Source organism: Hypanus sabinus, chromosome 2, assembly GCF_030144855.1.
Source record: "Hypanus sabinus isolate sHypSab1 chromosome 2, sHypSab1.hap1, whole genome shotgun sequence".
Classification (NCBI taxonomy): domain Eukaryota; kingdom Metazoa; phylum Chordata; class Chondrichthyes; order Myliobatiformes; family Dasyatidae; genus Hypanus; species Hypanus sabinus.
In genome coordinates this window covers 33,628,553-33,650,150 of record NC_082707.1, presented here as the reverse complement: position 1 = coordinate 33,650,150, position 21,598 = coordinate 33,628,553, and the positions used below count along the sequence as shown (strand labels likewise).

Genomic DNA, 21,598 nt, shown 5'->3' with positions numbered 1-21,598 from the left:
CATTATTCTGCTCGAGTTCATGTTTCCCACAGTGTTTACAGCTTTGGTATCACCTGTACATCAAAAATAAAGAGGCACAATTCTACAACCCTCTCCTCAGAGATTTACAATTCTGCTACAACTGTGATCTTCTACACAAGAAATACAACAAGAAAATAAACTTTCAAGACAGTTGAGAGAGCAGAGGGTTAACCATTATAAAAATCAGTACAATTTGCCCACTCTATCACACAAGCCCAAATCAACAAGGGGCCATTCATATTTTTGCAACTCACCCCAGAGGCACCTATTTTGTGATTTGGATCAGGCCTGTGGACCTGATGGGCAACACAAATTAGATGAGGTTTTCATCTGAATTGGTTTGACATCTTATATGATCATTGTACCGCAAAACTATTTTACAAATGAGCTGTCAAGTTTCCTAATCCTCCCACAAAGTTCACTGTGAGGGACACTTCCTCTCAGCACTGCACCCTGAAATAAATAAAGATCACAGAAGTGAAGCACAGCATTCAGGATGATTCCTTAATACTGTCACACAGTGGTAACAATGGAGTTAAACTGGCAATTTTCCACACTGGAATGCCTGACATTAGTACTATTGATTAGCTCTCAATTACTCCAATTTTGCTTCGATAAATATTTGAAATAAGTAATGACACCAAAGAGAACCTCAATTAAATAAAAAGGAAATGTGTCCAAGGGCTCCATTCAGACATAGACAAGAAATTACGACACTGTATGGTGTCTTAAATGATGCATCCAAGAAGGTATGCCCCTTTCTCCTTTCCACCATCAGGGAAGAGATACCAGAGCCTGAAGACCCACACTGAATAATTCAGAAACAACTTCTTCCACTCCACCATCAGAATTCTGAATGGTCCATGAAATACTTCGCTATTCCTTTTGATTGTGCAATTTATTTATTCTGTGGTTTATGATATTTTATGAATTTGCATTGTACTGCTGCTGCTGCTAAACAACACATTTCATGTCAGCCAATGTAGTGATAAAAAATCTGATTCTGATATTAGCTTATTTACTTCTGTGCTATAAACTGTTCACTCTTCAAATATACTTTTCTAACTTTATGAAATAATGAAAATATTCTTAAAATTACAACAGATACCTTCCTTTCAGCACTCTCTCATGGATTGATTAAATGTCCTGAGTGAGTTCATTCATAACACCACTGCTATACTGAAACCAATCAGAATTTGGCATTGCACAATTTTAAGTACTGGGCGTCCCAGCTGAAATCTGCTTTTAAATTAATTAGTTATCAATTAGTGTGGGTTGGTCTTCACAACTGATTATGCCATTTATAGTTTTTTAAAAGCAAATATAATCAGGTTGTGAGTTCAGATTGTTCACTAAGACCAGCTTGTTTATAGAATCTTCGTCTTTTTCCACCAGTTTTTACGTTTCCTTCAACTAACACACAATCCTGATTTGGAAATGCATCTCAAGCCCTTCAATATTGCTCGGTATAAACCCTGAAACTCTCTACTGTCAAGATGAGCCCTAAAGCAGACATCACAAACATGAGAAAGTCTGCAGTTGCTGGAAATCCAAAGCTACACAGACAATATGCTGGAGGAACTCAGAAGATCAGGCAGCATCAGGACTGGTGAAGGTACTTGTCCCGAAACATCAACTGTTTACTCTTTTCCTTAGATTCTGCCTGGCCTGCTGAGTTTCTCCAGCATTTTGTGTGTGTTGCTAAAACAGACATATCAAATTGGGTTGAGTGATTGTTTCTATGTCCAATGTAATTCTCTGAATACTTGGCTCTATCTTTTATCAACACACCAACTCTGAAGCTGCTGACAGAGGAATTCAGTGTGTAAAACAGACTAGCTAACTCACGCCCATAAACTATAGTATAACTTAAAAAAACACATTTAAATGTAAAATAATAGTCAAAACTTTATTTGTGTTTAGCATGCATAACCTTCAAAGGTGCTGTAAGAATCTTATAGTGTTGATGTTTCCAATGTTTATTTTTAATTACTGTAGATGTCCCAATAATCAATATTGTACATGGAATACTTTAACATGGAATTAAAATGGTCTGGCAACTGGTGATCAAGATAATTAACAGGACTAGATTACATTCATTTTCCTGGCTCCAGTGTTCAATGTGTGCATTATTAATCATTCATAATGAGGATGTTATTTATTAAGTTCTCTTGTTTTGTTCTGGAATGCAAAAGTGATGAAAATTATTCTGATTTGATTAAGTATTGCCGTGAATGTTAATATTGTCCCGCAATGCAGACTGATATAATGCATCCCAAACCAGATTCTCTATTGCAACCTAAGTCACAGAAGACACATCAGTCAGCTAACAGTAAACATGCAAGTTAACGAATCTCCTCTTTCAGTAGTGAGGTATTTCCTTAAGTGCATGGCTTGTCATGCCAGTGGGAAGATATTTTTGTTATTTTATAATATCTTACACATCGGCAAGTGCAAATAAGAAATACAAAACATAATTAAAGGAACAAGGATACTGAGAGAAATGGAGGTCTGTTTCAATTCCAACCAAAATTAGGTGATCTAATAGTAAAATCTATTAAGATAGAATGTGTTGGTATAATAAATCAACCAACCGAATGTTATAAATTTAATATCACTGAAAAACTGAAGGAACATGCTAAGCTTTTGTAAATATCCTTTGGGCTGTTAGGACATGAGAAACTGGATGAGGTGTGTAAAAAAACACTTATCTGCTTTTATTGCATATACTGTAGATCATGCAGTAAAATAATGCTACATGTAACTTTAAATGGTTGTTATGATTTCTGGTGCAATTCCTGTCTAGATCACTAACTTCCAGTCGTGACTCACAACCAAGGGTGCCACTTCTCCACCATATATCATACACAGTCTTGACCTATGTACAGAAACTGCATCAAACGTTCGTGACCTCTGACCATTGTGGTTCACTCACAGTAAATTTTAGAATATATCACACAAAATAAACGAACGGTGGGACGGTGGTTTGTATTTTTGCTGGCTCACCCACATTGACAGTAGGTGTATTCTGTAGCACCAACAATAACGCTGACTGGGGCTCAGATACAGTGCAGTATCCACATTACCTCAAACTGCCTTGTTTATCTCTTCCCTGCCTCCATTTCTTTCCACCACACTTTATTCTCTACCCCTCTCTTGCTGCGGTGGTCGCATTTTCCCTTTTCACCGTGGCTATCTGGGTGGGTGCTCTTTAACGTTACTGAATGCGCACCTTGACCTCAAATTGAAAACAAAATGCTTTCAAGTGCCAAAGAAAAACATTTCTTAAAGGGAAGTGAAGTTTAAGAGACTACTAGAAAGGTATATGGAGGAATTTAAGGTGGGGGGTTATATGGGAGGAGGGTTTGAGGGCCGCCACCACATTGTGGGCCGAAGGGCCTGTAAAGGGCTGTACTATTCTATGTTCTATGTCCATGTTCTAAAACATTAAGCTTCACTTTTTCTTATGTTAGTCACACCGAAAATGGATTACGTTGAATTGCTGGCAAAAGCAGCAGAAGGAAAATTCATAATGGAAGTTAAAAAGAGAGGTGGATGAGTGCTTGAAAAATTAAGATTAGCTTTAGCTTCCTTTGTCACAGGTACATCGAAACATACAGTGAAATGCGTGGTTTTGCATCAAATCAAATCAGCGAGGATTGTGCTGGGGGCAGTGTACAATCGTTGCCACATTTCCAGTGCCAACACAGTTTTCCCACAGTTAACTGACCCATATGCCTTTGGAATGTGGGAGGAAACTGGAGCTCTCGAAGGAAACCCATGAGGTCCTGGGGAGAACGGACAGACTCCTTACGCACAGCAGTGAGAATCGAACCCTGATCGGTGATTACTACTGCTGTAAAGTGATTGAGCTAACTGCTGCGTTACTGTGGCGCCCCATTTTATTTTAATTAGAACTTCAGATTCCCCTGCTGCAGGTAAACAAAAATAAATTGAATAGGATTAAGGTGATGGCTCTAATTATCAATGCAAATAGAGTTACTGATTGGCTGCTATAAATCAACCAACACAACCTAAGAATGTGCTGGAGGTGGCCTACAGCGTCACCACGCATTCCAGCGCCAAAATGGCATGCCTACCGAGTTCGCTTAACAACACAAGCATTAAAATATGCTCTGAGATACATTATGATTTTGTCACTGAAGCACTGAAACAAGCCCAATAAAAGTTTGACATTTTTATTTAAATAAACTAAGCAAAATATAAGTCAGGTGAAATAAATCTATTTGGAACCTTGAGGAGATAATTTCTGGTGTGAACATTCTTACAGAAATTTAACCTAAGATACATGCAAACAAATAGTTTTACTAGAACTACCATTTTAGCATCCTGATAACCATGTCTAAAAATTGTAGTAAGATCTATTATGTTAATAGCCTGTCCAACCAAAGACATTAATAACATGGTGTACCTTATGATAATTGATGGCCATATGTCCAGAGATATTATCTAGTTCAATGTTACAATCTTTGATTTGTGTCATATGAGTCATGTAGCATTGTGGCAGAACAGCCAAAGATTTCCTATTCCACCCTCCACCATGCCAAGCTGCATTGTAAAGTTGTCCTGTGTTGACGTTGTGAAGTGCCACCCACTATTATAAACATTGTGGGCAGACTATCCCAGCTGAGCTAATGAATTACCTTCATACTGATTAATATAACTAACTGTTTGGATGCTAAGTGACAGCCAAAAACAACTTGAAGAGTTAGGAAAAGTTGCACAGCCTAAAATTTGAAGGGTAAATTACACCTGGTGTCCCAAAACAATACTTGGGTGTGAAAAAAAAGGATATTAAACACTTTAGACCAGTATCTAATAATTTGCCAAGACTGAGGTATAACATTTTGACAAGACAATGATTTTATTTTGATTCACTGAGCATACTTCCAGAAGAATGAGGCTTGCCTTGCCTACTTTCTGACCATGTCTTGGTGATAAAATCAACAATTTTCAGATTCAGATCTATTTCAAAGTTCAAAGTAAATTTATTATCGAAGTACATATATGTCACCATGTACAACCCTGAGATTCATGTCTTGTGGGCATACTCAATAAATCCAATAACCAAAAGAGAATCAATGAAAGACGGCACCCAACAGTGCAGATAAACTGTGTGCAAAAGAGAACAAACTGTGTAAATACAAAGGAAAAATAAATAAATAAATGAGCAATAAATATCAAGATCATGATACGAGTAGTCCTTGAAAGTGAGTCCATAGGTTGTGAGAACAGTTCAATGTTAGGGCAAGTGAAGTTGAGTGAAGTTATCCACTCTGGCTCAACAGCCTGATAGTTGAGGAGTAATAAATGTTCCTGAATCTGATGTGTGAGTCCTGAGGCTCTTGTACCTTCTTCCTGATGGGAGCAGCAAGAAGAATGCATGACAACGCTCCATGTCAATCTGCTCAAAGGTGGGGAGGGCATTACCCGTAATGACTGGACCGTATCCACTACGTTTTGTACGATTTTCCTTTCAGGGGCATTGATGTTTTCATACCAGGCTGTGATGCAACCAGTCAAAGTACGGCACCATCCACATCACATCAACAGCAGTTTGTCAAAGTTATCACATGCACATGAAAACATACAGTGATCTGTGCTGTTTGCATTAACAACCAACACAATCTGGATGTGTGCTAAGGGCAGCCCACAAGTGTCACCACACATTGCAACATGCCCAGCATGTTCACAGGACAACAACAACAAAACAACGACAGCAAAACAAGCCCTGGTACTCCCTCTCAACACCGACATGCAGTCAGGAAGATAGTCCTCACACAATATTCTTCATGATAAGGCATAACAGACTTTTTTTTAAAATCAGAAGAGACTTTGATATAGGAAAGAGGTAAAGGAATTTGGAGGAGAACAAGACTGGAAGGGTGATTGAAGTCAATATCTTAAATAATATGCAGAAATGTGAAGGTGTTGTGAAAGCACATTTGAGTGAAGGTGGTTCAAGGGCAACCTTTGAATGTCGAGAACAGTGGACCAAAAACAAGCCTCACTGAAGATTTTAGAATTCCCCACCCCACCGCCACACTGTAAGTGAAATTGAGATAAGGGTTTTAAAATGTGGACCCCAAGGTCAAAAAGAGATTGATTGGCTAAGTACAATAAAAATATAGTCGAACAAACACATGCACAGTTAATGTGCTCAGTTGTGTGCAAGGGGAATCAGTTCAAGGATTCTGGATTGTCTCGATGGTGCTGGCAGTCAGGATGACATAGAAAGGAGATCACAATTTCACTGGGACAAGGCAAGGAAATAGTGGAAGCATAAGTGAGCAATTGTTCACATATTCAAGGGGCAAATTTGAAAACTGACTCATTGTTGAAATCCAACCTTGGGATTGAAAGGGAAAACAGAGTTATATGTTAGTGATTAGTCCAGAAAGTCGCAGGGCATCTGAAGGCACATTCCTAATTGTGAAACCTAGCATTTGTTGATTTTTTTCCTTACTAAGTAGCCAGTATGTAGGTCTTTGACTCATCTGGGACATGATCAGTCAGGTTTAACTTCAAAAGTAGTTATAGGTGGGAACAGTTGAGTCAAACAAAGTATGACCCACAATCATTACTCCAGCCAACGCAGCGATTCTATTTCATTTTACCATCCAAAAAGATTGGATAAACAACATTTGAAGAATAAGAAATTATGTTGTCTTTGACTAATAGTCTGAATTAATGTAAAATTAAACTAGGGGGTTTGGCTAATTTGTGCTTTTCCAATGATGAAGTAGTGAAAAGTGACTGATTGTCATCACTAGAGTCATGCCAGTAATTCACCGGAGTATTTCATTAACAGGACGTCAGAGGTGTAAATAAGCATTGCATTGCTGTCTAGAGGATAGTCTGATTCAATTCAGTGTTGTGTTTCTGTCAATTAAAACATAGACCACAAGTGTGTGCTATCTGTTTATAAAGTATGAAAATAGTTATGAATAAACTCTTCTCAGGCTTCCAGCTAGGTACAGGTATCGATTCTAACTGATGTTTAGATGACAAACTCTGCCATCTTCATCAGGATATGTCTAGTCTGGTGGCATTTATACCCCAGTAGTCTGTCCATCCTGACTGGTTAGTCCTCATCCAATCAGGTTTCCATTCTCCCACCTTGCTTACAATCGAATTCCCATTCTCATTTAGAGCGACACGTTCGTCTTTGATAAATACAGGAGAGCCGGACCACAGGGGTATGAATACCAGCAGAGTAGACATACCCGGGCATCATCTCCGAAGAGGATGGCAGAGCTTATCATTGAAATGCCAGTTATAAACGATATCTTAACCTAGCTGGAAGCCCAAGAAGAGTTTATTCATTGTATATGCAGGGAAAGCACTAGATCCTTTTTTATTAAATGAAAATAGTTGTCTGACTGAGTGACAATCAACTATAAATATTGAGAAGCAGAAAAAAGGGACATTCTAATTTGGGAAAGAGGTAAAAACTATCACTTTATGGTTGCTCTAAAAATTCATAACTCTTCAACTTCTATCTAAAATTCCTTACAAAAATATAAAAAAGACAAAATTGTTAGATTATACATGTGGACAATTATAGTGCATTTATGTAATGCCCCTCATAGGATTAATTAACATACTATTACAATCTTTGACTCTTTGTATCAAAGATGTTGACCTCAAAAAGTGAATAAAGAATGTAAGCGAACTAACTTCTTTCATAACCAATTATGAACAAACTCAGGTGATGAAGTGAGCTAGATTCACAATGATTCATAGTGATTGGTTACTTTTTCCATATTCTTCAGGTTATGGAGTTTCTGCAACTGGTGTTTTTCTCTACAAGGAGCATTGCTGCAGGAAAGCAGAATCCATCATCAACGACACTCACCACCCAGACCAAGCTTTCTTCTTGCTGCTGCCATTAGGAAGAAGGTACAGGAGTCTCAGGATCCCCACCACCATGCTCAGGAACGGATGTTACCCCTCAACTGTCAGGCTCTTGAACCAGAGGGGATAACTTCATCACTGAACCATTCCTACAACCTATGAACTCACCTTCAAGGACTCTTCATCTCATGTTCTCATTATGTATTACTTATTCATTATTATTATTATTTGAGTCTTTTTCTGTATTTGCACTGTTTGTTGTCTTGCACATTGGGTGATTGGCTGTCTTGCTGTGTGCAATTTTTCATTGATTCTATTGTGTTTCTTATATTTATTGTGAATGCCCTAAGAACACGAATCTCAGAGTAGTATAAGGTATATTTTGATAAATTTGTTTTGAACTTTGATGATCCCAAAAATATCTGCATTCATGATCAAGCTAAGTTTGGATTTATTTTCCTTCAAAGTTCCAGAAATTTATTTACATATCACTAAATATTATATCAATGAAGAACCAGGATAATTCACCAATAATATACTCTTAGATGATTTGGCTTAAAGTACATTCTTCACATATTTATGATTTTGATTAATTCTCCTGAAAATAGGTTCAACAGAAACAAGGAAATGTTTTTAAATGAGATTGTCCCTTTCACTGTCTGCAAGTAACCTGGCTTCAAATAACTGAAAAGATCATAAAACCTACACACTTGCTGGTTATAGTGGCCCATTTCTTGGTAAATTATACGTAAATTATGTGCATTCAAAAGCTTTCAAAACATGCTTTTTAGTGTCCTTGCCCTCACAAAAGAAGCTTCATTTTAAGACCGTTCTGGAAGAGCCACAAATAGGCACAAATAGCATTTACTTGCTGTGATGAATAACCTGGTTCAATAATTTGCCCACTTTTATGGGCACAGCCACGTTCCACCATGGTTTTTACTTTGAAATTAGGGTAGATTATTGCAGAAACTGGATTTGAACTAAAAAAAAATGTGCTTAAAATTGTGCAATCTTTTGCAATGCAGTGGCTTATTTTATTGCTTAGAGAGCACATTCAACCTAATGGAAACCCCGGGAAGCCCTGGGCCAGAGCGTGTGTTTTGTGCTTGTATGTGTGTGAGATCTCTGGCCTTGAAATACATTGTGCAAATATTAGCATAAGAATGCTTAAGGGATTCATATGAAATTCCCTTGACTGCTATTTAGATAACCCACTTAGAATTAATAGATTAACATTTTCATTAGAATATGAAACAGCGAAATACAATACCAACAAATTAACTATTCTTATGCTACTATTTATACATGGTAATTTCAAAACTTCTGTTTATTAATAAACTTCTGAAGATAAAGACTCATTGTGAGGATTAATCAGAATCATTGCAAAATTTCATCTTTTAAAAGAGACCTGATGTCGAGACTCCCTCTTTAAAGGGTGAAGCCATACTGTGCTATATTAACATACAAATGCATGAGGACTTTAGAAGGAAATTCCTTTGTCCACTCCTTTAAGGTAATGACTTGCCTCTGCAATAATCATATGATGCAATCTCACTCCTTACCTAATTCACATACATTGAATGTGGTAACCATATTCTACTACTTAACAAAACAATTGTTTAAAGAAGTCCCATGGATAAAAGAAGTTCCGAAAAAAAACATAATTAGTAAATCCATGCTAGGCCTTGCAGCATTATTAATGCCTACCCTCAGATCCTGCCCCTTTTTGCAGTGATCAATTTCAGGTCACTTTCATTCATTCATCTATCAGGACAACCATCACTTTGTACTTAGCCTGATTTACCAACAAAGCCATCAGTAATTACATTACTGCAATAAAATAGAATCAACATTTTTGAATGAACACTGATCAGAACAAGAATAAGCAGATCTCATGATGAATTAATATACATTTTAAGGAGGGGAAAAAAGATTTCTGATCCCAGTTTTCAATGTCACTCCCACCTAGTGTGTAATATAAAAGATTCTAATAGATCTATGGCTTCCTGGAAATGGTCTTAAATATTTGAAGCTGAAATGCAGTCACTTATATGCAAAACCTACAAAATGCATTGTTTATTTTGCCTGTGGCATTCTGTATTATTCATTATTTTGTTATTTTCTTTCATTTGTACCATTCCTGATCTTCTTCACAACCTGCTAGAGCATCTAGTTTGCCTAACTTCTATGACATATGGACCTTTCCAACCTTATCTTAATTACAGGATCAATCGATTACACTCAAATCTGCGCCCACTTAACTGCCAGCCCAGTTTTGCTGCCAGGTCCTCTCCTTAAGTAATAATTCTGAATGGTGCAGCAAGTCAGGCCACATCAGAAGTAGGAGTTTCTGAGTTTACCTTAGATTTCCAGCATCCACAGCAGTATATTTTGGACTCAGGAAGTGGTCCTTTTTCTTAGCTACCATCTCTTTTCAAAGTCTTTATGGTAATCCTGACTGGAGGATGTCACTTTAAGAGATGTTGCAATTATTTTGTTAACTGTTTCTGTTGGCTGAATAACACAACCAACCCGACTTTAACATGTAGTGAAATCTGATGAACTGTGATTACTCTATTTATAATCAAGCTTTGTACACAATGAACAGCGTTGTTATGACAACCATTATCACATTTTTCTTCCAAATTCCAATCTCCACCCATCTCCCCTAGCAAAACTGAAATGCCAATTCTGTTTCTCTCTGCACGGATGCTGCCTGAATAGACAAGTATTTTAAGAGCGTTCTTCTTTTGCTTCAGGATTCTGGTCTGCAATGCTTTAGTTTCCTGTCATATCAGACCTGTTTTCCTTTGTACATCCAAATCTGTCTTCCCAAAACACCAATGATCAGATTTTTAAGAAAGTGGGGAAAAATCTCAGATGATGACTAAGGTGCCTCATTTCACATGAGAGGGACCTGTCTCACTTGCTTCTTTTACTGATCAGTTACATGCACAGTCAATGTACTGGTAGCTTTATTTCCCACCTCTGTGATATTCCTAGGTTTTGGAGTTCCACTCCTCTGTCCAACCTATGTGCATCCCTTTGGAGTCACCATTACAAGAAAAGAGATCTGTTTGAACATGAGAGCAGCTCAAACTCTATTTAACATTGGCCTCTCAACCATTTCACTAGTCTATGCCCTCAGATTGATTTCTCTCAATTCTAGCATTTCCTCCAGTTAAGTCTTATCTTCACCAACTGCATCCCTATCATTACCTCAAGCTGAAACAAACGGTCACTATTTCAGTTACAGTTACATCACAAGCTTTTGCACGCATATCCACTCTCATAAGTGCTGCTCAGTTCCACATCCCAGTCCACCCGTAACTTAAGACATTTGGCACTTAAATTCTCACTCATGAACTTGAAACCCCTTGACTCAAGTACAGCAACACTTTCCACCCATTCATCCTTCCTGAAATCCAACCCATTCAAGATTTCAGGACATCTGCCTTCAAAGTTCAAAGTAAATTTATTATCAAATTACGTATATGACACCAAGTGCTATTCTGGATTCACCTTTTTGTGGGCATTCACAGTAGAGCGAAGAAACGCAACAGAATCAATAAAAAGCCAATACTAACTAACAAGCAACCGAAGTGCAAAAGAACACAAACTGTGCAAATGTAAAAAAAACAAGTAAATAAATAATATTGAAAACATGAGGTACAAACTCCTTGAAAGCTGGCTGTGAAATCAGTTCAGTGCTGAGATGAGTGAAGTTGTCCACACTGGTTTAGGAGCCTGATGGTTGTAGGGTAATAACTATTCCTGAACCTGGTGGTGTGGGACCCAAACCTCCTGTACCTCCTTTCTGATGGCAGCAGTGGGAAGGAGGCATGGCCTGGGTAGTGATGCTGCTTTGCTGCGAGGGCACTCCATGTAGATGTGCTTAATGGTGGAGAGGCTTCTCTTCTGACGGATTGGCCTCTGTCCACTACTTGTATCATGCACTGAGTCTCACTCTCCCGTCACTCCTATTGTTGCTAACAGTCATTGAATCCTAATCTGCCCCTTGCACAGATTCAAAAAAAATATTGTCCTTCAAAGATCTGTGTACAAATTCCTTGCAGTGACATTACACATTGAGAAGAAACATCAGTCCTGGTGCCACCGGGTGTGAACTTCACTATGTCACCTTCTGATATCAAGTAACTAATTAACATATCTAAACATAAAATATGGGAACAGGACCATTACTAAATAGCAGGAAGTGATCTATTCTCCTTTATTTGTAGAAGAGAAAGGCAATTAAAATCAATATAAATTCCTTACAATGTAATCTTTATATTAGTCCCATTTTCTACTGGTACTATATTCGATTTGCATCACCAATGTAACCATACTCATGTAGCTTACATAATTGGACAGTATATAAGAATATTTTTAAAACCAGGTCATTTTAGCTCCAATTAAAAAGTGAGGTTCTGTTGCTTAGCTTTGGTAACTGAGTTCTTTGCTAATATCTATTGTTTCCTTCCACTAGTATTTTGCATGTGATTGGGTCTGAGCTGTTTCTGTGTAAGGGAGGCAGTCAAAATGATTCGTGTGTTTTCACAAAAATCATAAAATAACAAACAGACAGGAGATGACAACACTGGACAACAACAAGAAAAATAACTGCCAGACTGTGAGAAGAAACCCGTGTAATCTGTGCTTCACATCTGCCTTATGGCACTTAACACAAGAGCAAACAGGACATAAGGATCTACAGTAGCTTTGCTATCAGTTTCTAATCCTATGCTCTCCTTAAAGCTTTGCAATAGCCTTTGAAACCCCAGGTGATAAAGCCCAACAAGTATTTTCAACATACCTGATCATTTATCTGGCATGCGACTAGGTTGTGATCATAGCTTCGTCCAAACCTGATGTATTTGAGCCAGCTCCCTATATCAGGCTGACTGGCATCGATGCAGAACTTCACATTGCCTAACTCATCCAAAACCTGGAAGAAAAATGTTGAGATAAGATCAGTATAGATTGAGTCACAATGGAATCTAGAAATAAACTATGTACCTCACACATCGTTAATTCAAAAAGTGGCTCTCTCATACATGTGCACATAAATGCATACATGTTGTTACAGTAGGCATACTTAACAGGGAACATATAATTAATCCCTTTAACTGAATACTGTTTTAGAGTTAGGGCAGCATTTTCTACACATTTCCTGATTAGAGGGGAGTGGAAAAGGAATCATAATTCACCTCTTTCCCTTATGGTGGAATATAACCCTGACTTTTATTCTCTAAGGTTACGATCTCACTCCCCTAATTTCCCCCCAAGAAGTCAATGCCTATGATGCAGAGGTTTCATCTCTATGCAGCAACCATTTATAACTACTATGTCATTGTTGTGATTAAAAAAACACTTTCAGCAAAGGATTAACTTCAGCACTAATTTCACATGAACAGATGTTTGATTGCCTGAACATCCACTGAAAAATACACTAAGTTCATTGAAAACACAGTGATAATGGTGGGTTTGCAATGACAACTTATTGCAATGTCTATCCATTGATTTACATAAGAGGTTGCTGTTGTGCCAACAGCTTCCATCAGCATGATTACGTTAATTAGATTAAATAACAATGAACAACTATATTGTTTATGGGGTTAAAGCAGAAACACTAACCAATAATAAAGCATTAAAAGGACGATGAGTTTTTCCTTGTATTTGACAATAATTGCATATGGGAAAAACTGAACTTGATATAACAGTAATGACACTTGCTTGTCATTTACACATTCGATCTTTGTGCACACATTAGTCACTGGGCACGAGAACACACCTACAGATTTACTGTAGCTCTTAGTATATAAAAAAGTACAAAACTTATGCCTACATGTGTAAACATACACAGTTGCACATCCACCCACCCAGTGAGCAACATTTATTATATACCATTCACAGCTACTCTTTACACCTTCAATGGAAACAGCTACTGAACAAAACCATTTTATAATATGTAACCTTCAAAACTTTCACTATCTAACTGTGAATCAGGCTTGAGATACTGTAAATATCAAGAGGTGGGTAAGTGCAGACAATGAACGCTGTGTGTTTGAATTGAGAAAATTATTCTTTATCATGAAAACACCCACACATTTTAATAAAAACTGGGAAGAACGGAATGACAAATGCCAAAGTAATTGTCCAGTAAGTTTAATAGGTTAACATACAATAACCCCAACTACCATATATTCATTGAAATTTGGAAGATTACTACAACAAAGTACAGTTTCGGACTACAAATTAGAAGGAGGAGCAATTATTAAAACCTAGAAGAGACAACTGAAAACGAAAGTATCCTGCGCCCATCAATGATTAAGCGATACAATTAGTTGAGACAATTAGTTTACTTAAAATATCTCCTTCCCCAGAAATATTATTTTCATAAAATCTATTTGCATTTCGTTGGAGGAACTGGCTTTATCTAGTAACGACTGAAGGTTAAGAGGCTAGTCTCTGTTTACTTAACCTTCAAGTACTATAACTAGCAAATCAGACAGCCTCTACGGGAGCTGCTCCAGGTCATTAACTTGCAATAACTTTCAGGGACGCACTACTGTACTGTAAGGTGCTGTTAGATTCATCTTAGCGGGGTAAACGGCCTCCTCTTTTCTCAGTTGCGCCCAATTACTTCACCGTTAATGAAACTATATACAGGGAGGGCAGCTGTGGAACACCAGGAACTGCAGCCCTTCAGTCAGTTCGTAGATAAAATAATCGCGGCCTGTAACACTCGGCGTGCGGAGTAGCAGCGCCAGCTCACCTTACTTTCCCGACATACAGATGGCAGGGAAAGCTATCGCCGACCGCGCGAGTTTTGAGTCGCGCCTTTTCCAAATATTTATTAATTTTAAGCAGGTATATTTCAAACCATGTATAAAAATTATACACCCTCCGTGTTTCTAAAACATTGTGAATTTCTGATTATCGCGCACTGAAGGAAAACAAACAGTATTTTGTTTAATCTGCATCTCCTGGTCATTCTCGGTAAACACCTGAAGCGAGAATCGACTCATCGGTACCGACTCGCTTCTCGCCACTTAGGGGCACACGGGAAGTAGAAATGAAAATACAAAGGTTTTGTCCTGCTGGCGATCGTGCTTGTACTCTCTTGTCAAGAATTAGATATAATTAGCACAGAGAAAGAAGTCGAAACCGGGTAACCAAACGCACTGCGACTGGGCCATTCAAAACTTCCTCTATCACTCTTTCTGGGGAGCACACTCACTTAAAGTGCGGCACGTTCTGCAGGTGCCGTTTTAAGACCAATTACTGGAAGGACCTCGATTAGAAAGCGATTTAAAAATAAAGTATATGCCTATTCCGGCTGCCTCTGGTCTCATGAAGAGAGAAATCCCTTTACAGATCCGGTGCCCCCGCTTTCAGGACGAGTGGAGAAGGGCAGCCAAATGTTCCGGTAAAGATGCAAGAACTCGCGGGAATTATGCATTGATGCACTTTATTTCTGCATTGATGCGATGAACGTTTTGTTTGAAGGGGAGGTTGCTATTATAGGGGTCCCAGGCTTCAGGGAGTTTACGGTGTTTGAAGGCTTCAGATCGCCGATCGCGAGTGCCCCGTACAGCCGGAACCTTCTCCACGGCCTGGGCCACGGTGATACCGGGAGGTGTGTGTGTGTGTGTGTGTTTAGTGAGAGAGCGTGGTGTTATAACACTGGATAGGCGACGGTATTTAAAGTTTGAGCAGGAAACTTAAAGGAAGAGTAACTTTCTCCGAGTTCATCGGCTGGTTAACAGTGAACGAGACGGGTAACCCAGCCACTTACCTGCAAGGGGCACAAAGAGGGAGAGAGAGGGGGGTGGGAGAGAAAGAGGTTGAAGGGAGCCAGCATGGAGCGAGGGCAGAGGCTGTAGCCCACAGCCAGCCAGGGCGTGGGGGGAACTCGCTTACCTTCAGGACGGGACGGGACGGGACAGGACGGTCACCCGCTGCAAACAGCCACCACCCTGCTTCAACTGCCGTTAAAAACAAATCCAAATCCAGTTGGTGCGGCCGGCCGGGGGCTTTACTCCCGGCTGATCTCTCTCCCCCCAACCTCAGAAGGCCCTCACTCCTAGTTACGGGGGCTGAGCCCAGTCTCTCTCTCTTTCTCTCTCTCTCTCTCTCTCTCTCTCTAACACTCCGGGTTAGTTTATTTGCCCAGCTCGGTCAAGGCCATCAAGTTGTGAAAAATCGCAGGGGGAGGGTAGCAACTCCTGTGGGGGTGGTCGATCCCCTTACTGACCCGCTCGGGTGGGGTAAGGAGGGGTGGTTGAAATGATGGAGGGGGGGCAGGGCGGCGAGTACAGAACCGCTGCTCAGCCTCTAGGACCTGCTCCCGGGTGAGTAAAGGAACCGATGCACGCAAACACGCGGCTTTCCCTGGACCTAAAGCGCCCTTTCCCTTTCCCTTCCCTGTCTCTCTGTCTGTCTCTTCCTTTCTTCTCGCTCTGATGAAGTGTCAGATGCGTCCTCGATCGCCGAGGTCAGCGAAAGGTCGTTATTGGAGAGAGATCTCCTGGAGAGCTCATTAAAAAGACAGTAACCCGGTGACCGGCTAACATGGGCTGGATTTAAAGAGACAGCGTCCTGTCTCTCTCTCTCTCTCTCTCTCTCTCTCTCTCTCTCTCTCTCGCTCTCTCTCTCTCTCTCTCTCTCACAATCACTCGCTCGCTCGCATCTCTCTCTCTCTCTCTCTCTCTCTTCTCTCTCACAATCACTCGCTCGCTCGCATCTCTCTCTCTCTCTCTCTCTCTTCTCTCTCACAATCACTCGCTCGCTCGCATCTCTCTCTCTCTCTCTCTCTCTCTCTCTCTCTCTCTCTCTCTCTCTCTCTCTCTCTCACTTTCTCTCTATTGCAATACCTTCGGCTAGAAGTAAGCATGTAGTGAAAGCTCCGATTTAATAACGCGCCCATCAGTAAGCAACATTAGCTCGGACTGGCGAATTCGACGCTGCTGTCGCTACACTCTACCGGTGAAGCATTATTGAGTTAACACAATGAAGATCAATAACTAATCAGAAAAAAATACAGGCCCAATTTGAACAATTTACTAGCCTATTTACATTGAAGAACTGTTACACTTGGGATTAAAGTTTGCTTTAAAACGAAAGTAGACACTAAAATCTCTTTAAAAACGTTTATATTTAAGTCAGATAAACATGTTATAAGCCATTCGTGCGGTGGCGTCGACAATAATTTCGCGGAGATGTATTATAATTTGTTTTATGGTTGTTTTCTCCCGCTCCCGAAACCAGCTCCACAAGACTCGTGTTTACATAAATCACTTGCTGAAATCGGATCTATGCCCACACAGGGCCATCTCGATTCCCACTTTTACTTAAAGATCTCATCATGTGAAGAGGTCTTTCTCCGGGAGATAACAATACAGTTGCCTGAAGGTGAATTGCACAGAATATTAATCGCCAGTGCTGCCATTATCCCCTCTGTACATTTCGACGCGTTTTTATTCAGTAATAAGTGGGATCCGTTCCCACTGATGTAACTTTGACGCTGTCTTGGAAAACTCCCTAACGAAAGCTGCCAAAGTGAATAGGTCAGGACAGGCTGGGGGCCATTTTCCTTTTGCCCCCGGGAACACATCACCAGCGCATAGACGCAAAATACTTTTGTAAACTTTTCGCTATAGGAGTGCCAGGCGATTTTGAGACGGATAATTTTAGGTTGAAAATATTATAATTGTTTAAAAAACGACAAACACGTGTACAATAATTGAACATGGCGTGATCTGTTTTTAAAAACTGTTAACAGTTGCACTGAATATTATTTATCCATACATATTAAATATTATATGTACATACCCTTGAACGAGGATTGTTAAAATAACTTCAACGAGCACTCACAAAATACAAACATTCAGGTACAGACCGATGCATACACTCGAGAGATTTACGTACAGAGCCACACACTCAGTGTTTCACAGATGCAAGCTCGATTACAGGTTTCTCCTCAGAAAATAAACTAATTTCAGGATAAGCAGGAAGAATAGATGAGAGATCGCAAATAGGAAAAGGATGTCCCATGATCAGTCAGTGGCTGTGGTATTCCTGTCCGCTTTCGCCCCGTTTATCCGCACTGAAGATATTCCAATTTCTTCAATATGATAGCCCTGGGGAGAGAGTCCAACTATCTACTAATTGAGTTACTCAACATTTAACAAGGAACTCAAACGCCGAGGCTTTTCCCTTCCCTGTTCTCTCCGAACCAAAGTCCCTCCATCACTCTGCTACCTCAAGTCCTCAGATCATCTTTCTGGTGCTGACTCCCGGGAGGCATTTATAAAATTGCCTTCATGTCATTTCGTAAAATAAAAGATTCTTTTTAATTGCTATTGTTTAAAGGGTTTCTTTCCGCAGTGGCTACAACAAGTTTCCAAACCTTTTTCGGATTGATGTTAAACATTTAATGAGAGGTACTCTGTCGGTGATGCAATAAGTAAAGTTCTGGGCACTTTCCAAAACACTCTCAAAATCTTCCATCACGCTTTTTTTTTAAGAAAGGAAGACACAATTACCGATTTATTTTACGTTCATTCATAATGTGAATGTCGGAGAGGCTTCTAGCATCTACTACTGCTACTGCACCTTGTGTGGTGGTATTAATTACCTCAAGCTTAGTAAGTTTTCTGCCGAGAGAATCCTCATACCGGGACAATATAAACCGTGCCAAAATAACCCAAAGAACACCGCCAAATTACTTATATTTACTTTTATTAATCTAACGAAGTCGCTGCCTCTGACAGGGCGAAGCGTGCGTCTGCTGTGCATACGGAAAACTGTTCTTTATTATATTTTCATGTTGTTTTGTTGTGTGTGAATATTACTGACGTGCGGCTTGAACTGCGACGCCAGGTACTGCCGGATAAACTCCGGGACTCCTTTGTAAATAGCACCAAAACCTGGCTGGAGATTCCCATAGTCTCGCAGCTCTGAGAACCTTCACTAAACCCCGGTTGCTGACCGCCAGTTTCCTGTCGTTCCTCAAGATGTCCATTGTTGGAGCTTTTTAATTTAGCAATAAATTGGGCAAGCTGGGCCTATGAGCTGTTCTATTTTCTTCCTGTCAGGATGAGGGATTTGTTTTATGATGCATTGTGTGTTAAATAGAAGCAGCAGTGAGCTGGGAAACTGATTACTATTCTGAGGAGTTGTTCTGCTTTTCTGATATAGAGCTGTTTTTTTTAAAGAGTGCAGTTCTCTGAAAAGCAGGAAATGTTTCTGAGTAAACAAAAGCGTCGAGTATCAGGAGCACGTCCTGGGCAAATTAGCTTTATATTGATAAGGCTGAGACTGGGAGCTGGACTGGGTTTCATGGCGCGTCAATGTCAGAAACCAACCAGCAGATGGCAATCGCAATCGGTAGTAAAATGATCTGACATTAGTTTTCGGGTTTTAGCCAATATATAGTTTGTTTCGCACATAGCCAATCTGCTCATCGCCGCATTACTCTAAATTGTTGTCGCTTTAACTGCTGACGTTGGGGAAAATATCATAGCTTTCGGACGCTTTTCAGTTAAATTCCTGGGTCTGGAGTCCCCTTTTCAATGCTATTATCCAGAAATCGATTCTATCCAATTGAACCCAAAAATACGCATAACAATACCAGCGTTACTTGAGGATAAAGGCAAGTAATCAAGGGGTTACTGGACAATTAGCTGTAATATCATGCACTTAGCGGAAAAGTCAGAGAAACCAGGAAATGACTTAATAATAATTTATACCATGCAGTCATGTTAATGAAAATATCTCGGTCCGGTGGTAACTTTTAAAGGGAGAGTGGTCTGGAAGATTAAAATGGACAATAATTAATCACAAATGAAGGTTTCGTCCTGAAGGATAATTGCCGGTGTTAGATTATTACACTTGCACTTTGTCAGAAAGGCACACGCGCATTTATATGAAGTAATTTACACAAACACACACGCGCTCAGATCGATGCGTGGACATATTCGGCTGGAGAGAAACACGCCCACAAACATGCAGAGGGAAGCTCATACACAGACTGGGAAAATAATACAATCCCAGAGGAGACATCCGCTCGCTTTCCGTGGCAATGGCCTACTGGATGAAGACATCCTGTATAACATTGTACCCTGATCTCAAACTCGGGACCACATTTTAACTCGTGGTCTCTAACTTGGGGATGGAGAGTTTCGAAGCCTGTTTGTTACTTAGTGATATCTCTTAATGGAAAGCATGTTTGTGTCAAAACTGGGCGAGGAAGTTTGATGCATAGCGTGGCGATCTGTGCAGTAAGCAGGCCGTTGACACCTATTCTCGAAGCTCGTATATTGCGAATGACTAGGTGGAGTAAATTAGTGAAACTGCACTCTTCAGGATTCAAGGGTAGGATGAGCACAACGGTGGGAATCAGTATTACTTGTACGGCAGCGAACAAGCAGTCAAGCTTACACTTGGTTTTCTTTTCCACTTCTTTCTATTGAACAGGAATGAATTTGCTGAAACAGTCTACCAATTTCCTGTTGCCAATGCTGCCTTACTGCCCAAGTCCTTTTCCGACTCCCTGCGGATTTAGGAAACAGTGAAGAAAAACTACTGAACGGGGGAGAAATACAGGCACAAACAGAAACATACAAACACAGACGTTTTCACAGTGACAAGGGCACTTTATTACACTCATCTGCAACAGTTGCACTGGCTCGGGGGCAGTTAATATAATACACTGCAGGACATACCACCTCAGTGATTATACCCAGCTATTGACTCAATTCTGGATACCTTTAAATAGCAGCCACACAAAAAGAAAGATTTATTTTCTAGGATTCAAACGCACAAAACTAAATTTGCAACGCATGCCAATATCCATGGGGCCTACTTGAGATGTTCTTTACATCAATATGTGTCTCTCATATCACCTCATGCCTCTTAAGCTGTTGATTGCACTTCAACATCTGAAATAGCTTCACATTAAGGGACAGAATGAGGATGTAGTAGGATACTTAGACACGTACAGTACAAACACACCAGAAACAAAATATATAACAATAAATACAATTCGCTAAATAGCCGTTCTCCCTCGTGCATAGACATGGGCAGCATAAGTACACAGGTAGTCACTCTTATGGAAGTAAACTGCAAAATGCTCCTAGACTCAAGCAACACATAAAATACACCAAACACCCACCAAAACAGACAAACCTGTAAATTCCAACACATAAGTAATTAGCATTTAAACCTTGCGCACAGACTGGTAATAATAGATGTTTGTGGAGATATGCAGTACATATTGAAAATATAATGAAATGCATACTTAAAATGACTTCTTTGGCCTTTTGATCCCGTTGTGCAAATAATATAACTAAGTTTTAAGTAATTTCTTTTGTACAAAATGTTATATTGACACGTGTGCTCTCCCGTTTAAAAATTTACTGGGATTTTTTTTTTTAATAAGAGCTTTCCTTTTTAAACAACCCCTTGGCAGACATTTCCTGAAAATATGCAAGAATACCAGAGAAATTTGGAACAGGAAAAGGCCAGTAGTCCTGAATACCATTTTTTTTGTTGGAGAGTGACAATCATAAATATAGTAGTTTTAAGGTAGGCAATGTCCCGAGAGACTTGACGGGGCTGAAATAAATAAATCGATATTGAGCCATAGGTCAGTGGGGAATTGTTGGGCATGTGTGCGAGAGTGCGTTAC

At 39.7% G+C, this 21,598-nt stretch overlaps 1 protein-coding gene across 8 annotated transcripts in view; it reads right to left on the bottom strand.

Moving 5' to 3' along the window:
* mecom (MDS1 and EVI1 complex locus) overlaps positions 1 to 21,598 on the bottom strand; it is a 768,103-nt gene that overhangs the window by 88,343 nt on the left and 658,162 nt on the right. For 7 of the 8 annotated variants that reach the window (XM_059943776.1, XM_059943783.1, XM_059943765.1 and 4 more), the window contains exon 3: positions 12,719 to 12,850. In XM_059943776.1, coding sequence (XP_059799759.1) covers positions 12,719 to 12,850 — 132 coding nt within the window. Of the gene's footprint in view, positions 1 to 12,718; positions 12,851 to 15,828; positions 16,565 to 21,598 lie in introns of those variants that run through there. The other variant, XM_059943793.1, reaches the window with a different exon arrangement.